The 25,026-nt window shown below is 44.1% G+C and overlaps 1 protein-coding gene across 2 annotated transcripts in view; it reads left to right on the forward strand.

The window, feature by feature from the left end:
• Nucleotides 1-1,876: 1,876 nt before the first annotated feature.
• The window catches only part of PEPD (peptidase D), a 139,545-nt gene continuing 116,395 nt past the window's right edge, over nt 1,877-25,026 (forward strand). For both annotated transcript variants that reach the window (XM_075434164.1, XM_075434165.1), the window contains exons 1-4: nt 1,877-1,960; nt 7,198-7,381; nt 8,618-8,745; nt 23,994-24,057. In XM_075434164.1, coding sequence (XP_075290279.1) covers nt 1,944-1,960; nt 7,198-7,381; nt 8,618-8,745; nt 23,994-24,057 — 393 coding nt within the window. In that variant the 5' untranslated portion in view covers nt 1,877-1,943. The remainder of the gene's footprint in view (nt 1,961-7,197; nt 7,382-8,617; nt 8,746-23,993; nt 24,058-25,026) is intronic.

Consider the following 25,026-nt stretch of genomic DNA (forward strand, 5'->3'; position numbering starts at 1 on the left):
TTTTGACCGAGAATCCGGCCAGTGCAGAATCACATCACGCATTGCAGTGTTGCATCTCTCGTATGCCCAGACTGCTACAGTGGGGATTTTGAGGATGCCAAAAGTGCAAAACCTAGCCTGCAACATGAGAGAGGATGTCCTTGAGCACAGACAGAAGTCCTACTGAGAGATAAGTAACAGGAACGGTCAGTCGAGCCTTGTTGTAGAGGGGAGTGCTCTCAACTAGTCTTTCAGATATTAAGGTCTACCCCTGCATCGCCCCAGTTGCAGAGTCAAATGCAGTGCGGAGAGAATCAGAATTATCGGTCTGCAATAAAGCTGGTCTTGCTCCCAGTCTGGCTGCCAGTATCATTCCCGTGGCTGGCATTTCGACAGGCTGCCAGTATAGCCACCTTGCAAACGAGTTTGATTTGTGCACAGTGCAGAGGTTTCATTCTTTCAAATCCTGAGACAGGAGAACAGGACATTTTAGGTAACAAACAACATAAAACATGTTTGTTTTGGGTTTTTTTTTGCTAAGGAATGGAATCTTGTTTTCTGCTGAGATTTAATACACTGCAGGTAACTTTTCTAAATCTCAGTGATTGTTTTTGGAAGGCAGGTAAAATGACCAAGGGGAATAGATGGGAAAATTAGAATAAACAGGCAAAGAGACCCAGAAAACCCACTTGAGAGAGCAGATCCTACAATGCAGGAGACCTTTTCTATAAGGAGGGCGAGTGTACGGGTAGGCAACTAGGGGCTGGGGAGGATGAATGCCCGAAGCCACTAATGACAGTGTTTGGAGGAGTTCCTCGAAGGCCTCAGTCTTTTCTCTCTGCTCCTGACGGGAGAAGGAGAGGCACAGTGGGCTCCCCTGCCTTCCTCCCACTGATGTGGCCACAGTCTCGGCAGGAGGGAGCACCATCAGGGAACTGAAAATGGTGAAATATTCTGCTCCAGTTTACATCAAAAAACTTTTGCAGTCTGCATAAAGTGAAAGCAGCTCCTTGAAATTCATCAGCTTATCAATGGTAATGTCTAAAATGGGGCGTTGTCCATTAGTCTGCAGCCAAAAGTAAGCATCGTTCCTCGTCCACGGGCTTGTTCCTTGTCCACGGGCCATGCTCACTTGTTGTGTTTTGGCAGTTACCGGCCCGTGAGCCCTGGCCCACGAGCTGTTGGTTCCTTCGGGTAGTGTGTGATCCTGAGGCGACAACGGGTGAGCAGGCTGCCGGCACCGCACCTGAAGGCCGCTGTTGGACACCGTCTCCATCTCCGTGAGCGGGGCGCGGAGCTGGCAGGGGCCACCGCAGCCCGGCCCGGTGAGCGGGGCCCCGAGCAACCGCTCGCCGGCGGGAGTTGGGCGGTAACGGGCAGCCGTTCCTGCGCAAGGCTGGAGTTCCCCGCTCAGCTCTTCGCGGCGAGGCCTCCGACTGTTTCTTGGGCGAGCAGCCCGCAGGCGAGGGGCGGCCACAGACCCGCCGCCCCGTGTCGGACGCGGTGCCGAACCCTCCCCACGAACCGCCCCCGGTGACACGGGACCCAGCCGGGGCCCTCCCCCCGCCGCAGCCACCTCGGAACGCGGGCGGAGAAAGGCGGCCTGCGGGGACCGCATGGCCGCGGGGCTTCCCGGGGACCCGCCGCGGGCGCCGGCCCCGCTCCCCTCACGGGGCGGAGGGAGGATCGACCCTGTCCCGCCCCACTCCCCTCATGGGGCGGCGGGAGAACCGGCCCGGCCCGCCCCGTCCCTCTCCGCCCCGCCCCTCTCCCCTCACGGAGCGGCGGGAGGACCCGCCCCGCCCGGCCCCGCCCCGCTCGGCCCCGCCCCGCTCCCCTCACGGCGCGGCTGGAGGACCGGCCCCGCCCCGCCCGGCCCCGCCCCGCTCCCCTCACGGGGCAGTGGGAAGACCGGCCCGGCCCCGCCCCTCCGCCACGTGACGGGCGAAGTCCGGCGAGGCAACATGGCGGCGGCGGCGGGGTAAGCATCGATCCCCGGCCGTGGCGCTGCCCGCTCCTCCCGGGCCCTGCGGCGAGGCTGCGCGCCCTCCCGGCTCCCCCCCACCCCGTGCTGCCCGGCCGCGGCCCGGCTCTGCGAGGCTGGCGGACTGTCGTCGAGGGGCCGGGTGGGTCGGGGGTGCCGGCGGGCGGCGGCGGCCCGGTGAGGCACCGGAGGCGGGCTGTCGCCGTGCTGCCCGCAGGGGAGGCTGGGCTGCCTGTGCCGGGGCGGGAGACCCTGGAACGAAAGCGGGTTTGGGCTGGGACGGCGGGCAGGCGGCCCCTTCGTTACCGCCGGGTCGGCCGGGCCGTGGCGGGCCCGCCAGGGCCGTGGGGTCTGGGAACCGCGCTCCGCGGCCCGGCCCGGGGCTCCTCGGCGGCCGCTGGTTGCCCTGCGCCGGGCGGGCGGCGTGGGAGCGGCCCCGAGCCGGCCGTGCCCAGAGCAGCGCGGGTGCCCGCGCTCCTGCCGCTGCCCGTGCGTGGCTCCCCGGGCCGGGCCCGCGGCGGAGGCTCGCTGCGCGCTGGCCGGGCTTCGCGCCGGTGCTGGTGGCCCCGTTGCTCAAAACAAATGAACAAATGATGTCCGGTCGACAAATGCTGAATTCTGGAAGAGTCATTCTGGTGGTTTTTCAGCTTCGCTGGGATCTGAATCCGGTCAGTGTGACCGCAGCAGGACAGACGTGGCAGTCTGTGAATTTTCTTCTGCAAAAAATGGAAGTACAAAAGGTTAGCAAAAAATTGGTGGGAAAGCCAGAAACAAAATAGGATTTTTAGTGTTCTAGTGGTTGCATGAAAGCAAATCCAAAATGTTAGATGGATCATAGAGTAACAAAATGTAAGCCTTGTGAAAATATAAAACTTATGAAATAAACATTGAAAATCAACAGTTCCAGGCAAAAGTATTCTTTAAATAAACAGATGTAGTGTAATGTTCCTAGCCATATTGAACTTCTAGCATAAGAAAATAAAAGCACTCTTATGTGGGCTTAGGCCTAAGGGATCACAAAAATTATGTGTGACAGCCAGCAGGGAAACAGCCAGCTACTGTGGGAGGCCTTTCCCAGGCTGAGCCACGGCTGAGTTCTGGTGCTGGTCTAGAGAAAATGAGGCAGCTGAGCTTTGCTTGTCCTGTCCTGGTCTTGCAAGTAGCCGTTTCTGATGCTGACTAATGCTTATTTGCAGGAGGTTGCATAGTGTGCGCCACAAAGCAGTGCTTGCATTAAATACTCTTCATTGTCAGATGTGTAACTACGTGAGAGTTTCGAGTTGAGTTTGTGGCTGGAGACGCCAGAGTCCTTGCACTAACAGAAGAAACAGACCTTGAAGGACCAGCCAATATCTTGCACTGATTAAATTCTGGTATTTGTGTGTCTTGTGTAATATAAACCGAGTGATTAGAGACCACAGACCAAAACTGAAAGCTTGTAATTTCCTCTCTAGAAAGAACTTTGTGGTAGTATTATTAGGTGGCAAATAACAGAGAGTTTTACACTGGTAAAGCTGTAATTGCATGTGTGTTTGCAGGGTTGATACACATGTGGGGCAGTTATATACATGTACCACGTTACCACAAGTGGCATAGCGATGACTTCTTATATTTGAAACTGAAAAAGTGCTAAATAATAGCGACGGCATGGACAGTACTGCACCGTGCCAGGGGTTTGCAGCAGTTGGGCTGGAAGGAATACGGGGAAAAAAGACCAGGTCAGTCATAATGTGCTGACCTGCCCTGTGTGTCAAGGCTTGTGATCTCGAGTGCTGTGAGAGTTCTCTTGCCAAATCATTATTTGCAGTGGAAAGCCAGGTGTACAGCCATACTCCTTTTTTGGGGGGGAGACTTAAATTCCTCTGTCAGTGCTGGTGTCTGAAAAGAGCTCTCTACAGAAGTTGTGGGGAGGTCGCGCTGGGCTCCTGCGTGCAGAGTGACCCGGCTGCTGCAGGCAAATCAGTGCCTCCGGGTGCCTTGCCATGGTGTTAGTCCATCCGTGCAGGTGCTGTTGGTTTGGTATCCAAGTGCTTGCAGGAGGGAGGAGAGAACAAAGGCAGTGGAGGAAGCAAACCTCTCTAAGTTGAGTCGTCTCTGAAACCTAGCTGGTTTTCTCTGCAGAATTTCAGTTGTGAAAGTAGGTCTGTTGCCTGGCAAGCTCCTACGGTCCAAGGCATGAATTAACATACGGATGCTCAGCAGAGAACCTGAGGAACAGAGCAATATTCACAACAGCACTCAGCCCAGCCTGCCTGTGTCCTGCAGCCCTTGCTGGGGGTCCAGCGTGCTCAGCTGCTGTGGCTGCTACAGCAGCCTCAAATAGACACCAAGGCAGTGCCTGTGAAAAAGGCGTGCAAGTCTAAAACAACTGTACAGGGACAAATTCTGCTATTGATGAGTACTGTGGCATTGAATTCAAACAGGGAAAGTGGGATCTGTTACAAAGAAGGAAGAACACAGTTTTGCCATGGGCTTAGATAAAATGTGCGGAAGATCCATCATTTGCATTAGAGTGCATTTCAGGTCAAGTGTTCAGAGCCTGTTAAAAGACACTCTTAAAGTGCTTAGTAAGCCTACCAGTAGGAATTGCTGCCTGACGTCATTATTTTCCTTGAATCTCATTTTGGTTGTCAAAGGTTTTAAGTGCAATCAAAGCATTAATAGTAAACTTAATGGAGGTGAAAATGTGCCTTTGTAGCAGCTTCCTGTGAGCTCCGGGGTGTAGGAATAAGGTATAGGAAGGAGAGAGGTCAGTCATTTTTTTTTTCTTTAAATCACAGAAAATAAATAAAAGCTTGTGAAGAGGGTAAGATTACAACGAAGGTGGCTTTTTTCCATACTTTGAAGCAAAACGTGAGATAGGTTGTGCTACAACCTCTGCCTTTTTTTGGTTCTTTTTTTTATCAGCAGATACAAAGATCTTGAGAGCAACTTATGGCATAAAGGTATCTGATGATGTTCTCTCTTCCCTTTTACACTGACAGTAAGGTGAGCATATGATTTCCAGGCCCCTGCATGGAGTTACTCCAGGGAGTGATCTTGCTTGGATGACAGCGTTATCACAGAATCGTTAAGGTTGGAAAAGGCCTCTAAGATCATCCAGTCCAACCGTCAACCCAACCCCACCATGCCTGCTAAACCATGTCCTGAAGTGCCATGTCTACACGTTTTTTGAACCCCTCCAGGGATGGGGACTCTACCACCTCCCTGGGCAGCCTGGTCCAATGTCTGACCACTCAGTGAAGATATTTTTCCTAATATCCAATCTAAACCTCCCCTGATGCAACTTGAGGCCATTGCCTGTCATCCTATTGCTAGTTACATGGGAGAAGAGACCAACACCTGCCTCACTACACCCTGCTTTCAGGTGGCTGTAGAGAGCAGTAAGGTCTCCCCTCAGCCTCCTCCAGACTGAACAACCCCAGCTCCCTCAGCTGCTCTTCATAAGACTTATGCGTTCAGTCTCTTGTGCGTTGCTGAGTTGCTTTGCACCCAGAAAGCCTCTCCTGTATGTAATTTAAGGTTCGCTACCTGATGTAAAACTTTCAGTAGCTTTTGCTAGAATTGTATGAACTTCCTTCATTCTTCCTACGGGCATGGGTACCCCTAAAGAAAAAAGCTTGTGCTGTGCTTCCACCCTATGCTAATGTGCCACAATAGGTAGTCTGCAGCCCTTGTAATGATCACCTGCCGTGGTGCTGGGTTATCAGGTGTGTGGGGCAAGTAATAACAATAAACACATTTGGGTTTTGTGCATCATCAGCTGAACTCCTAGGTGGATAGTCTGAAAAATGGATTAGCAAGAGCAGTCTTTCACCTTTGAAAATTACTTACACCAGTATATCAAGTAGTTATAAACAAGTAAAATAAAATACTTTATTAGCTCTTTTATGCTGTGTCTGCAGTAAGAAATTATAGGGTTTACATTTCTGATGCTAATAAAAGTCTTCAGGAGGTTACCTTATGCAGCTATAAATCAAAGGTTACCTTTCAGATTGCCCGTGAGAACTATATAATAATTAAGATATGGAGGTCTGCTTCTCTAAGGTTAAGTCCCTCGGTGGTTAATTTCTTGTCACTTTAACGTAGTAACAATTTAACCCCACCTTTCTGTCATCTCCTCTAGCAGCATATCAGAGAAGATGACCATCCAGCCAGTCAGTCTTCAATAAGCTGAGACAGGCTGAAGTAGAGGCATAAACTGGACTTAAATCATAAGATTTTTTTTGATAAAACAGTGTTCATCTGTAATGCTGAAACTCCAAAGCACAGCTTTCCTATATTAAACATAAAAAAGGGAATGCTCTTAGATTCTTCTCTTCTCATCTGATTTAAAAAAAAAATAAAAATCCTAGGACAAGCTACTTTGCTTCTACTGGTAAAGCTTCAAAAAGTGCAGGTATGGACCTGTAACGGATGTGAATGAATTGGCGATATATTCTGGCAGTACTTTAAATACTTTAAATTACTTAATAACCAGTTTATTTTAAGAGAGAGCTCTTGCGGCTCTTGAGTATGGTCTTTCAGAAACTTTCCGGGCTGCCTTGGCAGGTTTGTGCTGCCTTAGGGGCAGGTGGTGATGTGTGGCAAGAGGTCACTGGCACCCGGCACATGCTCCAGCAGCCGCCTGCCTGAGTTCAGTCACTTGCTGAAGCTACTTGTATGCATGTGAGAGTAAACGTACGTACACAGAAAATAAATTTGCAGATACTGCGTGAGTAGGTGGAATGCTGTTGTCCTGCGTCTGCTGTCTGTCATCTTTTCTCTCCGGTCCCTGGTTCAGCTGCTGAACACTTCCCAGAAGGACTTGCTGAAGTTTGCCAGGCTTAGTGTAACCTTCCGTTTCTGTTCTCAGTAACTGAGAACTCATTTTCTTCACTCCTGTTTTGCCTTTACTCAGCTGATCTATGCTGTTGCTGCTTTCTGTATGTACTTTTTGCGTTGCTTTACCTAAAGGAGCGTAACAAGTGACACGTTGTGGGCCATAGCTGCAGCCAGCCCTGTCTCCTGTTGCCATCTTTTTGCTTTGGTACTCGTATGAGCAATATGTGATTATCGCTCAAGAGCAATGCTTGTACGCAGCGTCTCTCCGCCTTGAGCGATTAGCATCTTCTTTGTAGAGTTGAACCAAACTTCTGTTCTAGACTAAATTAACGAACATTGTGCGTCTGAATTGTGCTAACCACTGTCTTTGTCTTCCATTAATTGTCAATTTAAAAAAACATCTTTTCTAGACCCTCCTTTTGGCTGGGGAATGAGACCTTGAAAGTGCCTGTAGCGCTGTTTGCCTTGAATAGAAGACGACTGTGTGATCGCCTGAGACAGAATAAGGATCTACAGAAGAATTCGGTTGTTCTGTTGCAGGGTGGAGAAGAAACCCAGAGATACTGTACCGATACTGGTATTGTGTTTCGCCAGGTAAGAGCTGAATCAAAACTTCAAATCAAATTAAGAAACTGTCTCTTCAACTGCATGATTTTTTAAACGATTTTTAGTTATTTCCCTTTATCTCTCGTGTGCATTGCCTTGCTTCTCTTAAATAAATTGGCTTCTTTATAGTGTTGCCTTTTCAACTCTGAGTTACTCTCTCTTTCAGTTCTTTAGTATTCAGACTCATTATCTGGTGTAAAGGGCCTAATCCTGTTCAGGGTGCTACTGCCTGTCAGTGGTTAATGTAACATTAAAGACAGCAACAGAATATTTCTTAGTTTTTTCAGTCTTGTCTATGACCCAGAAAATAACCTTCTTTCTGTAGCGAAATATGTTACAGTGGACTAAAGTGAATTAATTCATAGAAAAGCGTAGTTCAAGCTTTTATAAATAAGTGTATTCTACAAAGCAGGATGTATGTTAAAATTTACAATGTGTGTCTTCTCAAATTAGATTCTTCCTTAAGTACCTGTATATTCTCTGTCAGAGTTGGCATAACAGAATTCTAATTATGCATACCCCTGCAAAGCTGTGTGCTTTGCATGGCTGCGGTGCTTTGTTTTGTGAGTTTAACTGAGCTATTGTGTGTTATGAAGAAACAAAACCAGCAAATTCTAATCTAGATAGCGCATATCTTAATGTAGTCATTGGTCTGGTTTTGGTGGAGATGCAACTTTCAGGGTATCAGAGCATATGTCTGCCCTTACCAAAATTAATTTCTGTATTGTTAATTGTTTTGTTGTTTGCTTGCTTGTTCTGAAACTAACTGTAGGCTAAGGGCTGTTCCTCGTGCAGCTGCTTCTTCTCTGGGGGAGACTGGGTCTCCAGCGCTCTGCCACCAAAACACCGTGGATCTGCACTCTGCTTTTGCCTTGTCTCACGTGACATGATTGTTTCTTCCTGATTCTGCATTCCCTAATCCTCTATTGGAATAATGTATTCTATTGTGTGGTGTAGATTTATTGTGCTGAATTGACCCGTTTATTTCTTACGGTAGTTTATTAATCTCTGATCCTTTCTAGTTGCCAACAGCAGGATTTGTATTACTGTAACCTAAAACCAATCAGTCTGAAACACTTTAGACCTAAACTACTTCCCACTTACAAAAGCAAGAGAGATCTCTTTCAGATACGTGGAAGCAGGAATTAGTATGTGCTGTAGCTTCTTTTTAGAGCTGATAGAAGTGAGGGTTCTCTTTTAAGAATATATTTTGTCTTAACCTAGGAATCTTACTTTCACTGGACTTTTGGAGTAACTGAAGCAGGCTGCTTTGGAGCAGTAGATGTTGATACTGGAAGATCCATACTTTTTGTTCCACAACTCCCTGAAAGCTATGCAGTTTGGATGGGAAAGTAAGACTTATCTTTTAACTGTGTTCCAATATATCTGGGTACTTCATGTGACGTAACTGTAGAGCTGGAATGCTGTCTCATTTTGATCAGATTCCACCAGATCAGTTGGTGTGCGTTGTAGTGATACGTACATACAGTGATACAAAATGTGATCAATTGCTATTGATTATGTGATGTGAAATGATCCACCACCGTTTGGTAGAGAACACGTTTAGAATCGCAACCCGTGGATCTCATGGTATCCGTGAAAGGAAGCTGAATTGTAAAGAAAAGTAGAGGTCTTGTGTTAATACAGAACAGGTTGAATAGTAAAGCAGGCTTTTTCAAATTGCTTTACCAGTTCAGCCGCGTTAGCTAATGAAGTTCTTTGAATGGCATAAGGTAGTTTGGCCTCTTTGATACTTTTTTTGATATGAACTGACAGACTGAGGAATGTAATTTTAATTCCATTCTGTGAGTATACCATGAACATCTCTCTTTCTATCCACACTGGTAGTAAATGTTGCTCAGTGCCATAATAGTGGAGGAATTGATTTATTTATGTGTTTATTTCTTTGCTCAGTCTTAATTGTATTTATATCCTCTAACAAACTGTAAATTTGTCTGCGTTTTCTCAGAACATTGCATTACTTCTAATTTAATATTTTGAGCTCAGGTTGCTTCCCTTCTAATTGAAGCTATCACTTATATTTTAATGCTAATTTTGGGAAAAGGAAAACAGTCAGAACCAATCCCATATGCTGAACTGTGCCAGACCATATGGTAGGGCATGGCTGCTATCTTCTCAGGGGGTTTATATGAATATCACTGTCTTAGACCTGCCTGGGAACTGAAATTGTTTGTGATAGCATAAAAATGTGAATACTGCTATCTGAAATAATTCAGCTGAGAGCTGCACCTGTCTGGGAGGGTCGGTTCCGTTTAACCCCCACGTGTACTCTGTAAAGCCGGTTCCCTGGTGGTGCTTGCTTCCATTCATAGACAAAGCTTTTTCCTCCCCCTGAGTTACCTCCTGCTCGTTCAAATCAGCTGTTTCGTGCCCAAGATGATTTGCCTAATCTGAAAAGGTTTAAAAATACTGTTGAAATTCCACCATCTCATTTTGCATTTTCGAACAAACCGTTGTGGTGTTTATAAGTGATGGCCTTTTGATTGATTTGTGCAGCACTCGTTATTGGTTCGTTTAGAGAATGACAAGTTTGGATAAAAGTGGTTTATTGTTGTCATGTCTTCTTGCAGAGTATAACAAATTGTCTTTATCACAGCATCCTTGTTTTCTAAATTCGCCTCCTTGCCCTTTCCGAATCCCTGTGTGTGAATCTTTATTTTCTCTTCTGTCGGCTGTGGTCGTGTTTTTTCTGCCTGTCAGGAGGAGGCTGGATGAATAACTCGCTTGTGAGTCAGTAGCAGTTCTGGTTCATAAGTTGGTTGGCAGGGGGTACTGCACACAGCTAGGGCTCGCGTTCCTTCCCAGAAGACTCAGTTTTAAGTCAAAATTAGCACTGAAAGAAAAACACAAATAAGTTTGCCTTCCACCCACAGCTGTTTATCTACTGTAGTTTGCCTTGGAAGTGCTGGTTTCTGTGCATGTGGAAGGCACTGCCTACCCACTGAAGAAACACTCATTTACCATCCACGAAGCACAACTCAGTTCAGTGCCTTGGACGATATTTGCAGGGTTGGCATTTCACATCAGTCTGCAGCTGGTCTTCTAGCTCATCGCACAGGGTGTGGTTGCTTTGCCTGGTGTTCGTACTGCTTTCTATTTAAGGCAGATGTGGGAAGCTGCTGTGTGAGTTTAGGCAGAAATGCATAGATTCTCTTAAAATTAATGCGGAAGGCTCTTTACTACTACTTTGCTACTACTGTAGTACTAAATGTATTGTTTGATGTATTGTTGTGCTTTCACTTCTGAAGGACAGGTATTTGGGTTGGTTTTGAAACGTAGCTTAGGTAATGTGGCAGTCAGAAGGGTTAACCTTTTTGCCTTGAAGTAATGCAAAAGTGGGACTTGTTGGCTTCTTTCGAATTGTAGTCTTAGTTTGGCCAAAACCAAGGAAGTGTCTGAGAGGATTTGCTCGGAGATGAGCAGACTGCTAGTTTACAAAGGAGACCATGAGCGCTGTAATTATTTTAGTCTCACCAACTGCACTCGTTTTTATGAACAGTTTTGCCTGCTGGGGTGGTGCCTGGGGACTCTGAAGAGCAGGTGAGCACGGAGGTGATGGATGCAGCACCCTGGGCCGTGCTCTGCCATGAACCCAGCACTATGTCGCACCGGTGCTGAGGGTGGCTGACACGTCTTTGGAAGTGCTAATCATCTTGTAGGACTTCTTGTTGAATGTGTACGCTCTGAAGATTCGTAAATAGCTAGAAGGCTGCCTTTTAGAAGTCCTTCAAGCCAGAATAACCTCTGCAGTTTTAAAAGGGAGGAGAGATTTAATTTAGCTCACAGGCTATGAATGCTTTCCAAAACACCCACAACCTCTTAAGGTGGCAGTCGTAGAATTGTTATGAGGGTGATTGTAGGACTGGTGGTCCTACTTTCATGTTGAGAAAGGATTGCAACAACAGTTGATCTGTTTTTAAATTAGGAGTGTGGGCTTTTCCCCAGATGTCAGGCTAGCCCATTTCTTAGCTGTTGGCTGGGAAAATCTTTGCAACTGAGAGAACCACGTTGCCTGTCTCTTGATCTGTACCTCTGCCCCTGCCCCTCTGGTGTTTGTAAGGCAGAAACAAAGGCTCTCACAGGATGGCTTAGACGGTAGGCTTTTGCACTCCCGAAGTATTTTTCTGTTCTTACTTTTGGAGGAGGAGTTTAGGAAATGAATCTGGTAGTAGGAGATTGTCAAGGCTTCACAAGGGTTGACAATCTTCTATTACCAGATTTCTCGTAAATGCCCCTCTTTGTCAGTGTGGTCTTCTTACCTAGTCAGATTTGTGTTGCGTAGCTGTAGCAATCATTTCTATTCCTAGGAAGCATTAAGTTGGTATGACTGCATGTCTTGCACAGAGACTTCAATTTCACTAATTAATGCTGCACCTGCCGTTTACCTCCTTAATTATAAATGACAGAACTAGTCAGTGTGCTGATTAAAGATATTTTATAAAGTAAAACATACTGTACAGCAGCTGTTTTGTGTGGAGCGGATGCCAAAATAACTTAATTGCCTTGCCATGTAAAGAGTGTTTTTAGTGGAAGACAAAAATATTTAACGCTTTCATGCTCTAACTTTAGAACTACACATTAAATGGGACAGAGCAATATTTATATGCAATTTCCTGTGTTTTCTTCAAAGCCCTGCTGGCTGATTGGGAAGTATAACAACATGGATCTAGCGTTCCATCCACTGCAAGTAACATGTTGCCATGAAGTTGTTTGGAAGCTATTGGTATTTGCAAAGTTGAACCTTGGTGTGGCGCTTTGGAGCCATAATAAAGCACAATGGAATGCTTTACAAATGTTAGTAATTTCTCAGTGACCTGATGAGGAAGCTTAAATACTGTCATAATTTCCTAAGCAGGTTACAACCAAAATCAGGCTGTGGTTTTAGTGATTAAACTTGACTGACTTCAGCAAAGCTGAGAAGTTTTACTGCCTTTGGAAAAAAGTGCAGAAGCATGTGGTTGTGTTTTTTGTTTGTTTGCCTTTTTCCCCCAAAATGCTTTTGTAAAAAGAAGTTTTTCAGGCTACTTAAGCTTTTAGCCCCCCCCCCCCGCCATGGCTGTATGTGACCATGAAAATTAGAAGCTAGGAAATTACTTGCCTTTTTCTTAGTGGGGATAAGTGAAATTTTGTGGCATTCGTATTTTGAATAATTATGCATATTAAATGGTGTGGGGCATGATATGTTTATCTGACTGTATCATGGTGGCCAAGACTGGTGCATTAATTAGCTCTAGGTTTGGCTAGAAGAAGGCAAGGTCTGTAGCAAGCCCATTCTGTGCAAGCTGGAAGTTGAGACAACAACTCTTGGCAAAGGTAGTGGGATGTATGTGGGTGCTGGAGGAGACAAACTCTAAATCACCTTAACTGCTCTTCTTGATGCAGATTTTTCAGGAATGAAGGATAGTTTCTAGATGAGCTTTACTGATGATGTACATGCAGGTCATCTCCTCTGGAGCTGTGTATTCAGATAGCATGCCCTGGAAAGGTCTTTGGTTTTACCTTCTAAACTGATCTGCCGTATCATCTTCTGGTATTTTTTCTTGTATTTTTTTCTCTAAAATGAAATATGTTTAATGTTTTCTTTTTTTTTCCATGTCTACCAGTTTGACCTCTTCCCACCTTTTGTCCCTCCCTGCTACGCACCAAATCTTTATTTTGCTGTTTTAAAAAAACTCCAGTTTTTAATTACTTTAGGTCATCTTATTACTGTTTTGTACCAACTGGCAATTCCAATTTATCTGCAAAGTTTGTTACCACCTGCAAGTGCCATCTGTGGATCTCATGAGCATGTTCAGTCCTGCTTCTGTTTCTGAATAGCACCAGAACTAATTTCAGTCTTTGCAGTATCCCACTAATCAAGACTTGCAGTCCATTGCTGTTTATCGCTTTAACTTCTGAGAACATCAGTCTAAAATGATACAGCGCTTTTCAGTGTGGCAGTTGGAGGGTTTCCCAGCCCTTGAAAAGCTCATCTTTTTATCTGTTTATTTATTTTTATTTTCTGGTTTAGGCCCTTGACTTTTTTGTTATGACTAGTCATTGGGTTTCAGGTCACATTGTAGTGTTCTGTCCAAACCAATTTGAATTGATTTTGGGGAGTAAAAGTCTTGAGAGAGATTTTTTTATCAAATATTTTACTATTATTCAGATAGTACATCTGTTGCTTTACCCTTCATCCAGTCCTTTCAAAACCGTACAATGAAGCTGGATGCTTTTGATTGACGAGACCTACTCATGCAATTCCCCATACTGCTTATTTTCCATGATTCCGGTTCTCTCCATAGTACAGTGATTTCCATTTCTTGTCTCCCGTTCATTTATTACAGTATTTCTCTGTGGATAAAAATTACAGAATAATTAGTATCTGGATTGCTCTTGCCACTTTACTGATGATTGTTTTTCTCTAAACAGTGCTACTTGAATGCTCTGACTTCCCTAATAATCAGTTTCATCCTAGTCCCAGTGTTCTAATTGTCCACGAGTCTTGCTGGTACAGGATGAATGTGTATTGTTTCTATCACTTCAGTAACTATTTTTATAAATCTTTGCTTTCTAGCTGCTTATATCAGTCAATTGAATTTGCAGTCTCTGTCAGCGTACACCTTTAACTGGATGCACAATTTGGAGATGTAGTAAGTGTTCAAGTGCTAGTGTTTTCTCTCTTCTTTTTGATTTGGGCGTATTGAGAAACACAACCAGCACTAAGTAAATCTGCTTGACAATGCTGCACCAGAGTTTTTTAATATCCTGCTGTGGCTTGAAACCACAGCATGGGAAAGTGACATCTTGCCTATGCCTGTGGTACGAGTGGGAATGTTGATAACGCTCACCAGGCGTTTCTTATTTTATTCTTTATTTAATGTGCTAGCAGGAGTATCAAGTTCAGTGATACAAACTCCTGATAACACTTTGAAACATCAGAGAATCCAAGCTTTCTTTTGATCAGGCGTGCCGTGTTTTCTTCCCCCACGGACCCGGCTGCTGCTGCTGGAAGGTAAGCTGTGGCAGAAGCAACGCCCGTGGGGATTTGCCAGCAGTGCTCAGAGAAGGCTCTGCACCTCCGCGCTGCCTTCTGCCGCACCGCGGCCCGGTTTGGCTTCAGAGCGCTCTGTTTCTTGTCGGCCTGGGTTTGAGAAGGCACTTCAGCGAAAAAAACTCTCAAGTGGAATATCTGCAGTGGTGCTTCTGTTATTGCGCTTCTGAAATTCCATGCTCTCAGCTCTTGATGTGAACTGTTTTCTTCAGGTTTTTTGTTCCCTGCGACCTGTTCTGTGTCTGTACGCTGGGGAAGAACTCTCTGAAACAGTGCTGGCTGTGTCGAGAACTGTACAAAGAAGGAAAAACAAACCCAACAGTTGTGTTAAAATAGGACAGGGAGAAGTATAATCAATATTAATGCTTCTTGAGAGCTAAATGTGAGTGAAGAAGAGGCAGATTGTGTGTTCGTGGCCGTGTTCCCCTTTGCCTGTGCACTGCTGGAGCTCTGCGTATCAGTGCTTGGCCTCGGCCCTGCTCCTGGGGTGCCAGGCACTGCTTTGCCTTGCAAGGGCAACGTGGCATGGGCGATCAGGCACTGTTTGCACAGGTACGTTCCACCTTTTCTTTGTGCCCAGTGAGTTGTTGTGGCAAGTGCCTTTAGTTTCGCTGGGGTTTAGTTTTCTTTACAAGTTACAAGATGGGGATACTATCGTCTCCTTCTTAAAACTGTTCAGGTCATCTCAATGCTGCTGAATCCTTCCATGCTATTGCCAAATAATACAGGAGCTGCGGGACATGCTGCACGCGTTCCAGAGCTTGCTGTAGTGCCTTTATGTGTGGGACATAAAACATTGCTTGTTTCCCCCCCTAATACAGGCATTTTTCCAAAGTAAAAGCAGCACATCTGCTACTGGTGGATTCAGCATTTAACTTTCTCAGTTAGGAAACATGAACTGAGATCAGTGGTTGAGTGGAACACTGTTACTGTATAGTGACCTAGAAATTACACTTACCCTCTTAACCACTGTAATTCTTTTTGTGCCCTTTTTTGGGAGGAGAGCTTTCTAATGAGCATTTGTTGACAGTGTTGTGCTACAAGGAAGTATAGTACCAGTGTTACGCTCCAAGGATGAATTTACTTGCAGAAAGAAGTAGAGTGGAGGTTACAAATTGCAAGTGTTCTGGTTTTGGTTTTTTGGGTAGCTCTTGGTTGTATCTCTTAAATGTCTAATCAAGGCACTGTCTCTTGAGGTAGAATTTGTAGAAAATCTAAAAAACTTTTCATCTTGTGGGAATGCTTGTGGTGGGAATAGCTGAGCAGGAGCAGTGAGACTGTATACTTGAAACAGAGGAAATAGGTAGTTCAGAGCTTGGCTTTTATTAGGAAGAACCGTGAGAATCTCCTCAACAGTTTATTTCTGATTTCCTAAGTTCAACGGTCTGTGTTTATTTTGCTTCTGCACAATCTATGTGTAGCACTGGGAAGTCCACTCTCACATACCAAGCATCCTGTGTCCAGCATCGTGCATGTGGATGCTACCGTTCTGTCCCTCTGCTAGACATGGCTTCAGGTAGAGCCCTGGTTACCTTTTTCCAGTCGCATCAGTTTGAGTCTTCATCTTGAGTTGAGTTTCTTTTGAATTCTGTTACTGTCTCAAAATCCATCTTGCTCTGGACTGTATCAAAAGGAGCAAGGAGTCTGAGTTCATGTGTATGCAGGTACTTCTGTCTTTCAAAGGATAAAACAGAGATCTGGAGAAATGTGGAAGGGGAGTAACGTTAAGGTAGTCAAAACGTTGCTGGCGGCTGCCTGTGATACCAGGGAGCCTGTTAGTACTGTTTTGGTATAAATCTAGCTTGGTGCCTTCTGATCTTCTTGTCTGAGATAGTGAAGTTCATTTTGGATATATAGGTGATTGCATTTTTTTGGACAAAGTCAGGAACATCTGTTGGTGTCTTGGAAAGCCTCCTGTGTTGTTCTTTCTTGCAGTTCTCGACACCCCCTTGTTTGGTTAATGCTTTGCCATCTGTTAACTTGATGAGATTGTAATGAGGAGGGAGTTTATTGGTGCATCTCTGACAGTATTAAAACACTGCTTTTGTATAGCTTTCCATCCTCCAGCTCTACATGCTTTGCTGATGTATTTCTATTCATCTGGTTTAATTTTTGCCAAGGTTCTTGTTCTTTGTATCCAGTCTGACTGAAACTTTTCCTCTGCTTTAAGCTCATTGTAGCAAGGCCTGAGAACTGAGTTGTTGAATGGCCTTCAGTTGCTGAAGACTCGGCTTGCCCGATTTATTGCTTGTGTGTGTGTTTCCTCTCATGTAAGTGAGCAGTAGGGCAGTGTAACTCGTGCAATGACTTGCAGTGAATGTGTGCATGCCGCGGTGCCACGTACAGGGACTGTGTGCAAGCTAATATAGGCATTTACTTTGCTTGGTAGAGGCTATTTGCTCAAGACAAAGTGAATTTGCCATCAGGTGGTGTGTTGTAGCTGTTACTCTGAATGGGAAAGTTAGGGTGGAGTGGAGGAAGCAGTAGAGTCGTATCCCTGTAAAGCAGAAAGCTTTACCGCGAAGTTTGCTAGTTTAGCTTTTCTGTCTCACTGCATCAAGAGTCTTCCTCTTCTCATTGTGTGATACGAGCTTGGACAGTTTTTCATGCATTTTAGGCAATGATACTTGTAGGACCTTTTAAGAGAGCACTGTACCCTGAACGTTATTGTGTAGCAACCCTTTTGCTTTAGCCTGTGTAATGAATAGTGGCTTTGATATTTACCTATTCTGTTATTGTTCCGACTATGTTAATTCTTACTTCTAATTACTGCTTGTAAGAACATCACTTGCTGGTTACTGCCAGGAGCTGTGGATCTGAAAGACAATAAGTAGTGGAGAAGATGTGCGGATCTGTATTTTAATTGCAGGGGATAGGCTTTAGTGTGGCATGTCTTGCTTTGTGTCAGTACTTTCTGTCTTCCTCTCTGGCGTACTAAGAGATCCTCAGAATGGTTGTTGACTTTCATTTAGAGATTCCTACTGATCCTTTTTAAAAATACATTAAATGAATGCCGGTGTTTTTTGGTTAAAGCCAGATTCGGTGCTTAGAAATTGCAGGTGGTTCTCGTTATTTGGCCCTGATACATGTTCAATGACAGCATGTGTGGTCAGACAGCCTGGAACACTGCTTTGTTGCCTGTGCCATGTGATGTTAACTTAGTATTGCCTTTTGCAGGGGAACGATTACCTCACATTGGAGCTTATGTTAGGATACACCTATTGCTTTCACTTATACATAACAGCGCAGTAAGGCACCCTTCTTTCAAATAGCTTTAGAATGCAAACAAGGCCAGATGTGAAGACTTCAGCAATTCTGTAAAACCATTCAAATCTTAATGTTAAAAGTTTGTTATAAATTGTGTGGGTGTAAAGCAACAGAAATGAACCGGTTTTTGTGATGTATAGGTGAACATGAAAACTGCAATACTTACAAGCGTGCTGATGGTTCTCATGTGTCTGCCTATTGTGACAAGCTGATCACGAGAGGACTTAGCTAACAGGGAATTCTGAACGATCCCGAGTAGATGACTGGACAAGCTTAAGGCAAAGAATTAGTACAACACGAAAGAGAAAGCAAGACTGGCAGTTACAATTCAAACAGCTTCTGCTAGTGGATGGAAAGGGTGCAGCTGCCATTTCTGCATTGTTATTGAGGTAGATCTTCTAGAAAGTATTTTCATTCTGTGTTTGAGAGAAAACATATGTGAAGCATCACAAATTGATGGCAATGAACTAGTTTCTATTCCAGCAGTAAACCTAGAGAAAGTTAAGTAGCTCCTAAAGGTCATGTTTTTATCCAAATATTTTAGAAGAGCTGGCCAAGGGCTTCTCCAGGCTGCTCTAAGAATTTCAGTAGGGAAGAGAGAGAGGATGCTGTTAGGAAAATCTAACAGCAGGACATAGAACAACATCAGGTGTCTGGAAATCAAACTAAAAATGAAGTACATGTGCTTATTCTGATCTCTCCTGGCTTTTATAGTCTGTGAATCGCTTGCAGATAGGCTAGGAAAAGTAAGGTATATAGAAGTAGCGCTAACGTGAAGACAGCCCTGTGGAGGGACCTTGCAATTCAGTGGATTTTTTCCCAGACTGAACGTCTGTTAGTGGACTGATGCAGAACCAGCTAATGCAGTGACCAATGCGGCTTCTTGGTGTCGACAGGGTGCAGAAAGCTTTTTGATTAATCTGTGTTGGGGGGACGGAGGAACCCTGTGCAACTTGTAGAGGAGACAATGCAGTCAACGTGGCATGCTTCAGGAAGCTTGGGACCTCCTGCAGTTGACTTGCTCTGCTAACGGTGCTCAGGTAATTTCTGAGCACATATCTCTGAATGTGTGTCTGTAGTCGTTTAGTAACAAAATGTAGACTACTTCAGGAAAAGCTGAATTTCATTTTAGAGCTGATCCACTGTAAAAACTAGAAACTGAAAATCTGTCCTAGAAGCATTAAAAAATGCAAATGCAAGGCAACCAGTAGGAAAAAGTTGTTATATATATTGAAGATTGTCTGGAAGAACATCTAGATGCAAATGAAAACATATACATGTATGGAATAGTTATGAGCTGTTACAAATTCTGTTCACAGTTTTTCTTTGGCATTTGTGATTTAGATCCATCTCATTTGTACCTCTCCTCTGAATGCAGTTCTGAAAACTAGACCACTCTTTTCTCATGTTGATATTACGAGGCTTTTGCTCCAGAGTCCTTTAGAATACAAAGAAATGTTGCTTAATGGAATTCTTACAGTAATGTCAAATTTGTACAATTCTCTTAAGATTTGCTTTTACGAATTCTTGCACAGTGTGTAATGAACAACCACTTTCAAATGGTTTTAGGCAATGAGACCAAGTTTTTATTAAGCTTAAAGTGGAAACACAACATGGTTAATAAAATACTGAAAAAAAAATTTGAGGTTTTAATTTTGTCGAACTATACAAGAGCTTCAAAATAGACTTTCTGGTGTATTTATACATAGGCTGTCAGAGTTGTTCATCTTCCTGATGGATAAACAGAGGAGTATTGCATTCCTGTTCGAAGGATCACAGTGAAGTGGAGCCAGTCGTAATACTATGGTCTGTCAAAGTTGGTGGTGGAATCTGTACTGGGGTGATTAGGTTGTGATTTCATAAAGCATCTTGGTTTTTAAACATGTCATGATGTACCACTGTGAATTTAGGTAAAGCAGATGGAAAAGTTTGGAATAAACTTGGAAGTTTTCACTAAGATGATCAACTGACTGGGATTCCTGGTTACTAGTTTTTAACACTCACTCCTTTACTCTTTTGGTGGTGTTTTCCGTGTTTGATCAATGTGTAAGAGAAATGAGGTATAGCTAATGTGGGTGTTACTTTACTGTCTGACTTAATGTTTTGCACTGTATTTTTGTAGTGAAAGTATTGCTGCACCTCCTCCTCTTCTTTTTCCCATTGCTGCCTCAGTAGATTTTTGTTTCTAATAAAATTGTCACTTGTGATTGAAAGGTGAATCTTCAATATTTGCTGCTTTAATAAAACCTTAGCTGTTAAAATGAGACAGTGCATCAGAATTCGAGTCTTCTCTTAAAAATGTGGCTTCACATCTTTAGGCCATCTTCAGCCTTTCCCAATTGCTGTGAAAACCTGGAGTGTAAGAAACCAAGTAGGTGAACTAGATTGGGTAGAAGAACGTGGAAGAGGGAAGAGTTACGTAGGAAGCATCAGCAGGATGTAATCAGGTTTGTTTAACCCAAAATAGCTCAAGCTTTTTCACTGGTCTAGAAGTTGTGATGAATTGTAAGTGGTGAACTACAGACAGTCTCTTGTTTAAGGGATCCTTTGGTGACAAAAAATGAGAACTGTATTCTTGTAAACAAATAGAAGTGCTGGACTTTTACGTTTTATTTCTGAGGGCAGTAAACTATGGGTGCCAGAGTTTTGCCTAGCCACCTGGGCGTGCATGCTTGGGCACGATGCAGTTCCAGGAGTTTGGAGTTGCTTATTTCCATTATAAGATAAAATTATGACTCCTGCTATTCTGGAAGCTAGCTATTGACCTTTCTAACAAGCACTGGTATTTGCTTGGCTGGAGTTGTAAAATTATAGCGAAAGGATATTGAGGCTTTTTAGGTCTGAAGTGCGTTACTCTCTGTAAGTTTTCGCTAATTTATGTTGCCAAGGAATCTGAAAATTTTTGCACAGTGTCTGTTGTGTTGTCCCATCCCTCCCCCCCTTCCCCCAAGCCTGTAAAAATCAGGCCGTTGCTTACGTTCACATCTGTTTACAAAAGGATAGAGGTTTTTTGATAGGTAAGGAGAGACATGATTCAATATCTGGGATCATATCTTCCACTTGGGTAATCCTTCTAACTAATTTATGACTTGCTATGAGTTTTTTTGCATGTAGTCCCTGCAGTGATTAATCAAAATTTTGAGACTGGCAGCCCATAGCAGTGTTACAAAAGACAAAGCCAAATCTAAAAATTGTAACCAATTAACTTACTCTACCTGCTGGAGAGTCATTTGCAGAGAGAAGTACTGCTCATCTCTGTGAAGTATCAGATGTACTGGAAATTACCATAACTGAATGTGACTTCTGATTTTCATGACGCCGGTGCGCGTTCTGTGGAAGATACCGTTCCCTGTGACAGTGATGGTTAGTGCTAGGCTTTAGCCTGTTTTGCATTTGAATTGGATAAAAATGAATGCTGATCCCTGTCTGCTAAGAAACTCTGCACTAGTACTTTTTTTTAAAGTAACTACGATGTTGGTGCCTGATAATCTTTCATAAATTCCTGCTAAAGTGGGGAAAAAAATGAAGAGACTGGAGAGAATATGAAAGGTCTCGGTGAGGATCATCTTGGCTTCTCTTTCTCCCTGAGCTTTTGTTTTGCCTTCTGACAGCACAGAATTTTTCCACTTCAACGTAGACTTCCACGTGCCCTTTTTCCTGCCACCAGTACGGCTCTGCAGTCGGGTAGGCCTTTGCAGAGATCTTCCCAGGGGAGAGGTGGCTTCATCACTGGAGCAGTGTGGCTGCTGTGGGATGGGTAGGGAGTGGCAGTTTCTGGGAAGTGTACGTGAATTTATTTTACCATCGAGTAAGAGGTGCTAAATGGTCGAAGAGGAGAAGAGCCTGGAATGCTTCAGGGCGGAGCTGAGAAGTCTGGCACTCTTCTTCCTATGAGAAGTCTTGCCGAGCTCTGAGCAAGGTGGCAAGAAGCAGAGCAACGCGGAGGTACACGTCTGGGAAACGCGGCAGCTCGTCCCGAGGTGCGAGGGACTCGAGTGCCTGGGAGGTGACCGCGGTCAGCAGCTGAGAGACGATGGAGGGGTGTGGGAAGATGCTGTTTTCTTTCTCTCGAAGCAGAGGAAAAATCCTCAGCCTTGAAAGGACCGTGAGCTACTTGTGTTCCTCAAGATAGTAACAGTGTCTGTAAAAAGAGATATCAGAGGGCTTATAGCAGGAATGGAATCAATAATGGATTAATTTTAACTATAACCAAAGAATTAAATTAGCAGCGGTGTGCTGTAGACCACACGATGATAGGAGGCAACTAACAAAAAAAAAAAGAGTTGAGAAACGGTTTGTGAAAAGACAGAAGTTTTCTTACTGACATGTTGGAAAATGGGGCCTACTCTTACTTAAACTGCATTAAATGAAGTGAATAAAATCCAGCAAACTTGTGGGCGTACTTTTAAGAAATATTTACTTTACAAAAAGCAGTTCTTGGATTCAAACAATGCAGCTAATTGTAAATGGTGCTTTGGAGTTACTGCTCTAAAGAGCATATATTACCATAAATTACCATTGGCCATAAATTAGCTGGTTTTACAGTTGGGATTCTTCTAATGCCAGACAAAGTGGCTGAAACTGTAAAAGAGAACAAAAATGGAAAGTGCAAAATCTGTTTGTGATGTTTGTCGAATATTAAAGCACTTGAATGTGTGAGGGATGAAGGAGGGGAAGAGGAGATGTTTGTAGGAGAAACAAAGTATGCAGGAGCTGGAGGTAAGGGAACGATAAGATACAGGGTATAGAAAGATAAAAGGATATAGCGATTTTTAAAAAATTGTATGTGAAATTACACAGGGAGAGAAGATAAATGATAATTGCTTTGAAGTTTCCAGCAGTGATGGGAACAGTCCACACAAGGAGCATTGCAAAAGTGAACATATAATGAGATATTTTTGTGTTACTTTTGGAGTAGGACTTTCACAGATAAATTTTAAATCTGTGATTTACGGCTTGAGAACACTATACACGTTTTCATGTTGTCGTTCATGTCTCAGCCCCATACTGTTTGGAGCATAAAGGAATGTAAAATGAAAAATGAGTGCACAAGACTGATAAAGTGATGTAAATCAGGGCTCTCTAGCCACCTGGTCCTGCGGGCAGCTGCGGCGTGTGCCTTGGTTAGGGAGCACCTAATGCGGGACCGTCTGTCCCACCACGTCTGCTGTTCGTCACTGCAAGGGTTAGAAATGCTCTTGGGTCTCCAGCCTGATTTACCCTTTTCCCGGTTGGTCTCGTGCTCTTGTAGTCTGACGTTTGAACAGCTGAAGGTTCAGCCCTGTGCACACCTCTTGCTTTCCTGCCATCTCTTAGGAAGCAAAATGCGCAGGATCCTCCAAACGCCAACTCTTCCAGCCACATCTTTTTCTCCTGTTTTCTTTGCTCTGCGGAAGGATGTAAGCTGGGTGGGTTTTCTTTTTTTATTCTGAGATTACATTTTCAGAATTACACTGATTGTATTTATTTCAGTTTGGGAGGGATAGAGACTGTGATGAGAGACTAAAGTCTCGCGAATAACTGGCTGCTACCGTGAAGTGAAGGAATGGTACAACCACTGGTACCAGGGCAGCGGGGGAGCCCCGGAGGGCTGATCCACACCGGCATCCGCCCTGACTGCAAGTGGATCTTTCACAGGGCTCCCACATTCCTCTCACGTGTAGCATTAAGTCTCTGATTGGGTGTCGGGGGAGAAGACAGCAGAAGGGCTGTAATTTCGGACATGGACCTGTAAAGTTGCGCATCCTGTTGGGTTGGAGGAGTGGATCTCTGGTGTCCTGAAGAATCGACGTGGCAGAGCTCACGTCTTCATAGCCCTCAGTCCACTTCATGGTCACGTCAGAGGAGTTACCAGGGTAGAAAATGTTTTCTTCATTCTTTGAATAGAACACAGGGCAAACCGGTCTTTTGCTATTTCCACGTCTTTCCAGCATCTACTGAGTTGGAAAGTTGTACACAAATGGCATGGCAAAGATCTTTTAACAAAACTGTCTTTTGTAGGGTGAGTGGTGGGAAAAAAACCCCCTTTAATTCAGAACAAGATCATGAAATCTAAGTATGAAGCATGGACTGGATTAAAGCATACTGATTTTTGTAGCCGTGGCAACCTTCTGTGTAATCTACTATTTTAAGAAATGGAGTTAAGAATAAGATTATTAAAACATTCCTCATATCTGATTCTGTGGTTGTGATAGTAGAGGACATTATTTCTTTGTCTGTGGCCTTATTAAATCTAACAGTAGAGCTAAAACCAAATGTTTCTTTTGTTGTTTTCCAAAGGATTCATCCCCCTGAATTCTTCAAGAAAAAATATGCTGTGGATGAAGTCCACTATGTGAATGAGGTGAGTTGTCTGTGTCTCTGAATATTTTTCTGTAAATACAAAATTGATATATGGCAATGATTTTGCTTAATTTTTGTCCTCTACGTACTGGATGTCTCTTGACTTGGTGGGACCTTTTTTCACCCCCACTTACTGGAAAGTGTCCTTTGTTCTTATAAAGCACTTGGGTTTTTTAATTTTTTTTAAGGCTGCAATTTTGAGCAGAATATGAAGGTCTTAATCCAAAGACAGTCTCATAAGCGTGTTCTGTGCATCATGAGACCTGTCAGTCTGTGTCCTTATCCAACAGAAGCATGTTGCTAAATAAATTTTGTTTAGCAGTGCCTTGGAGATTTGAGGAGATTGCTGTCAGAGAGGTTGCATGTCCTGGCTCTGTCTTGAGAGCCTACATTTATTTTATGCCTCCAGAGAACTGTGAGGAAAGGCCGCCTGCCTTACTCTTAGTTTATGTTGAATCATTCTAATATTTGAATAAGCAAATATATTCATATTTTTAAATGCAAGTGTGACTTGCTTAGTTAGGTTTCTCATTTCATTTCTGAGCAGATGTTTGTATGCTTATGCACCTGGCCAGTTATCTTTTCTTTGGTAGGAGGGCTCAGCAGGGTGAGGGCAGTATTCCTGCCAAGCTCTGTGGGTAATATTCATGGAGAGCAGCTTGAAAGGGAAGATTCTGATACTTCTGTCCCTGCAGAGCTCTAATTCTGACTCACTAGACCAAAAATTTTGCTCTGATCAGCTGTGAGAATGTTTCATTTCATTTTCATAATGAGTCCAGCTATGAAGTGAAGTTTGAGACTGTATTTCAGTAGCTGGGGCTGGAGAAAGCTGTGGAGAGGTTGCTTTTTGACATGGGTGAGTTGGAGTCGTGTAGAGTGCGGGCGCTCCAGTGCTCATTTGTCAGACGGTGAAAACTGCAAGTGGAAAATACATGTTGTGTTTTTAAAAATCACGTAGATTTTAGGTCAC

Source organism: Opisthocomus hoazin, chromosome 12, assembly GCF_030867145.1.
Source record: "Opisthocomus hoazin isolate bOpiHoa1 chromosome 12, bOpiHoa1.hap1, whole genome shotgun sequence".
NCBI lineage: Eukaryota > Metazoa > Chordata > Aves > Opisthocomiformes > Opisthocomidae > Opisthocomus > Opisthocomus hoazin.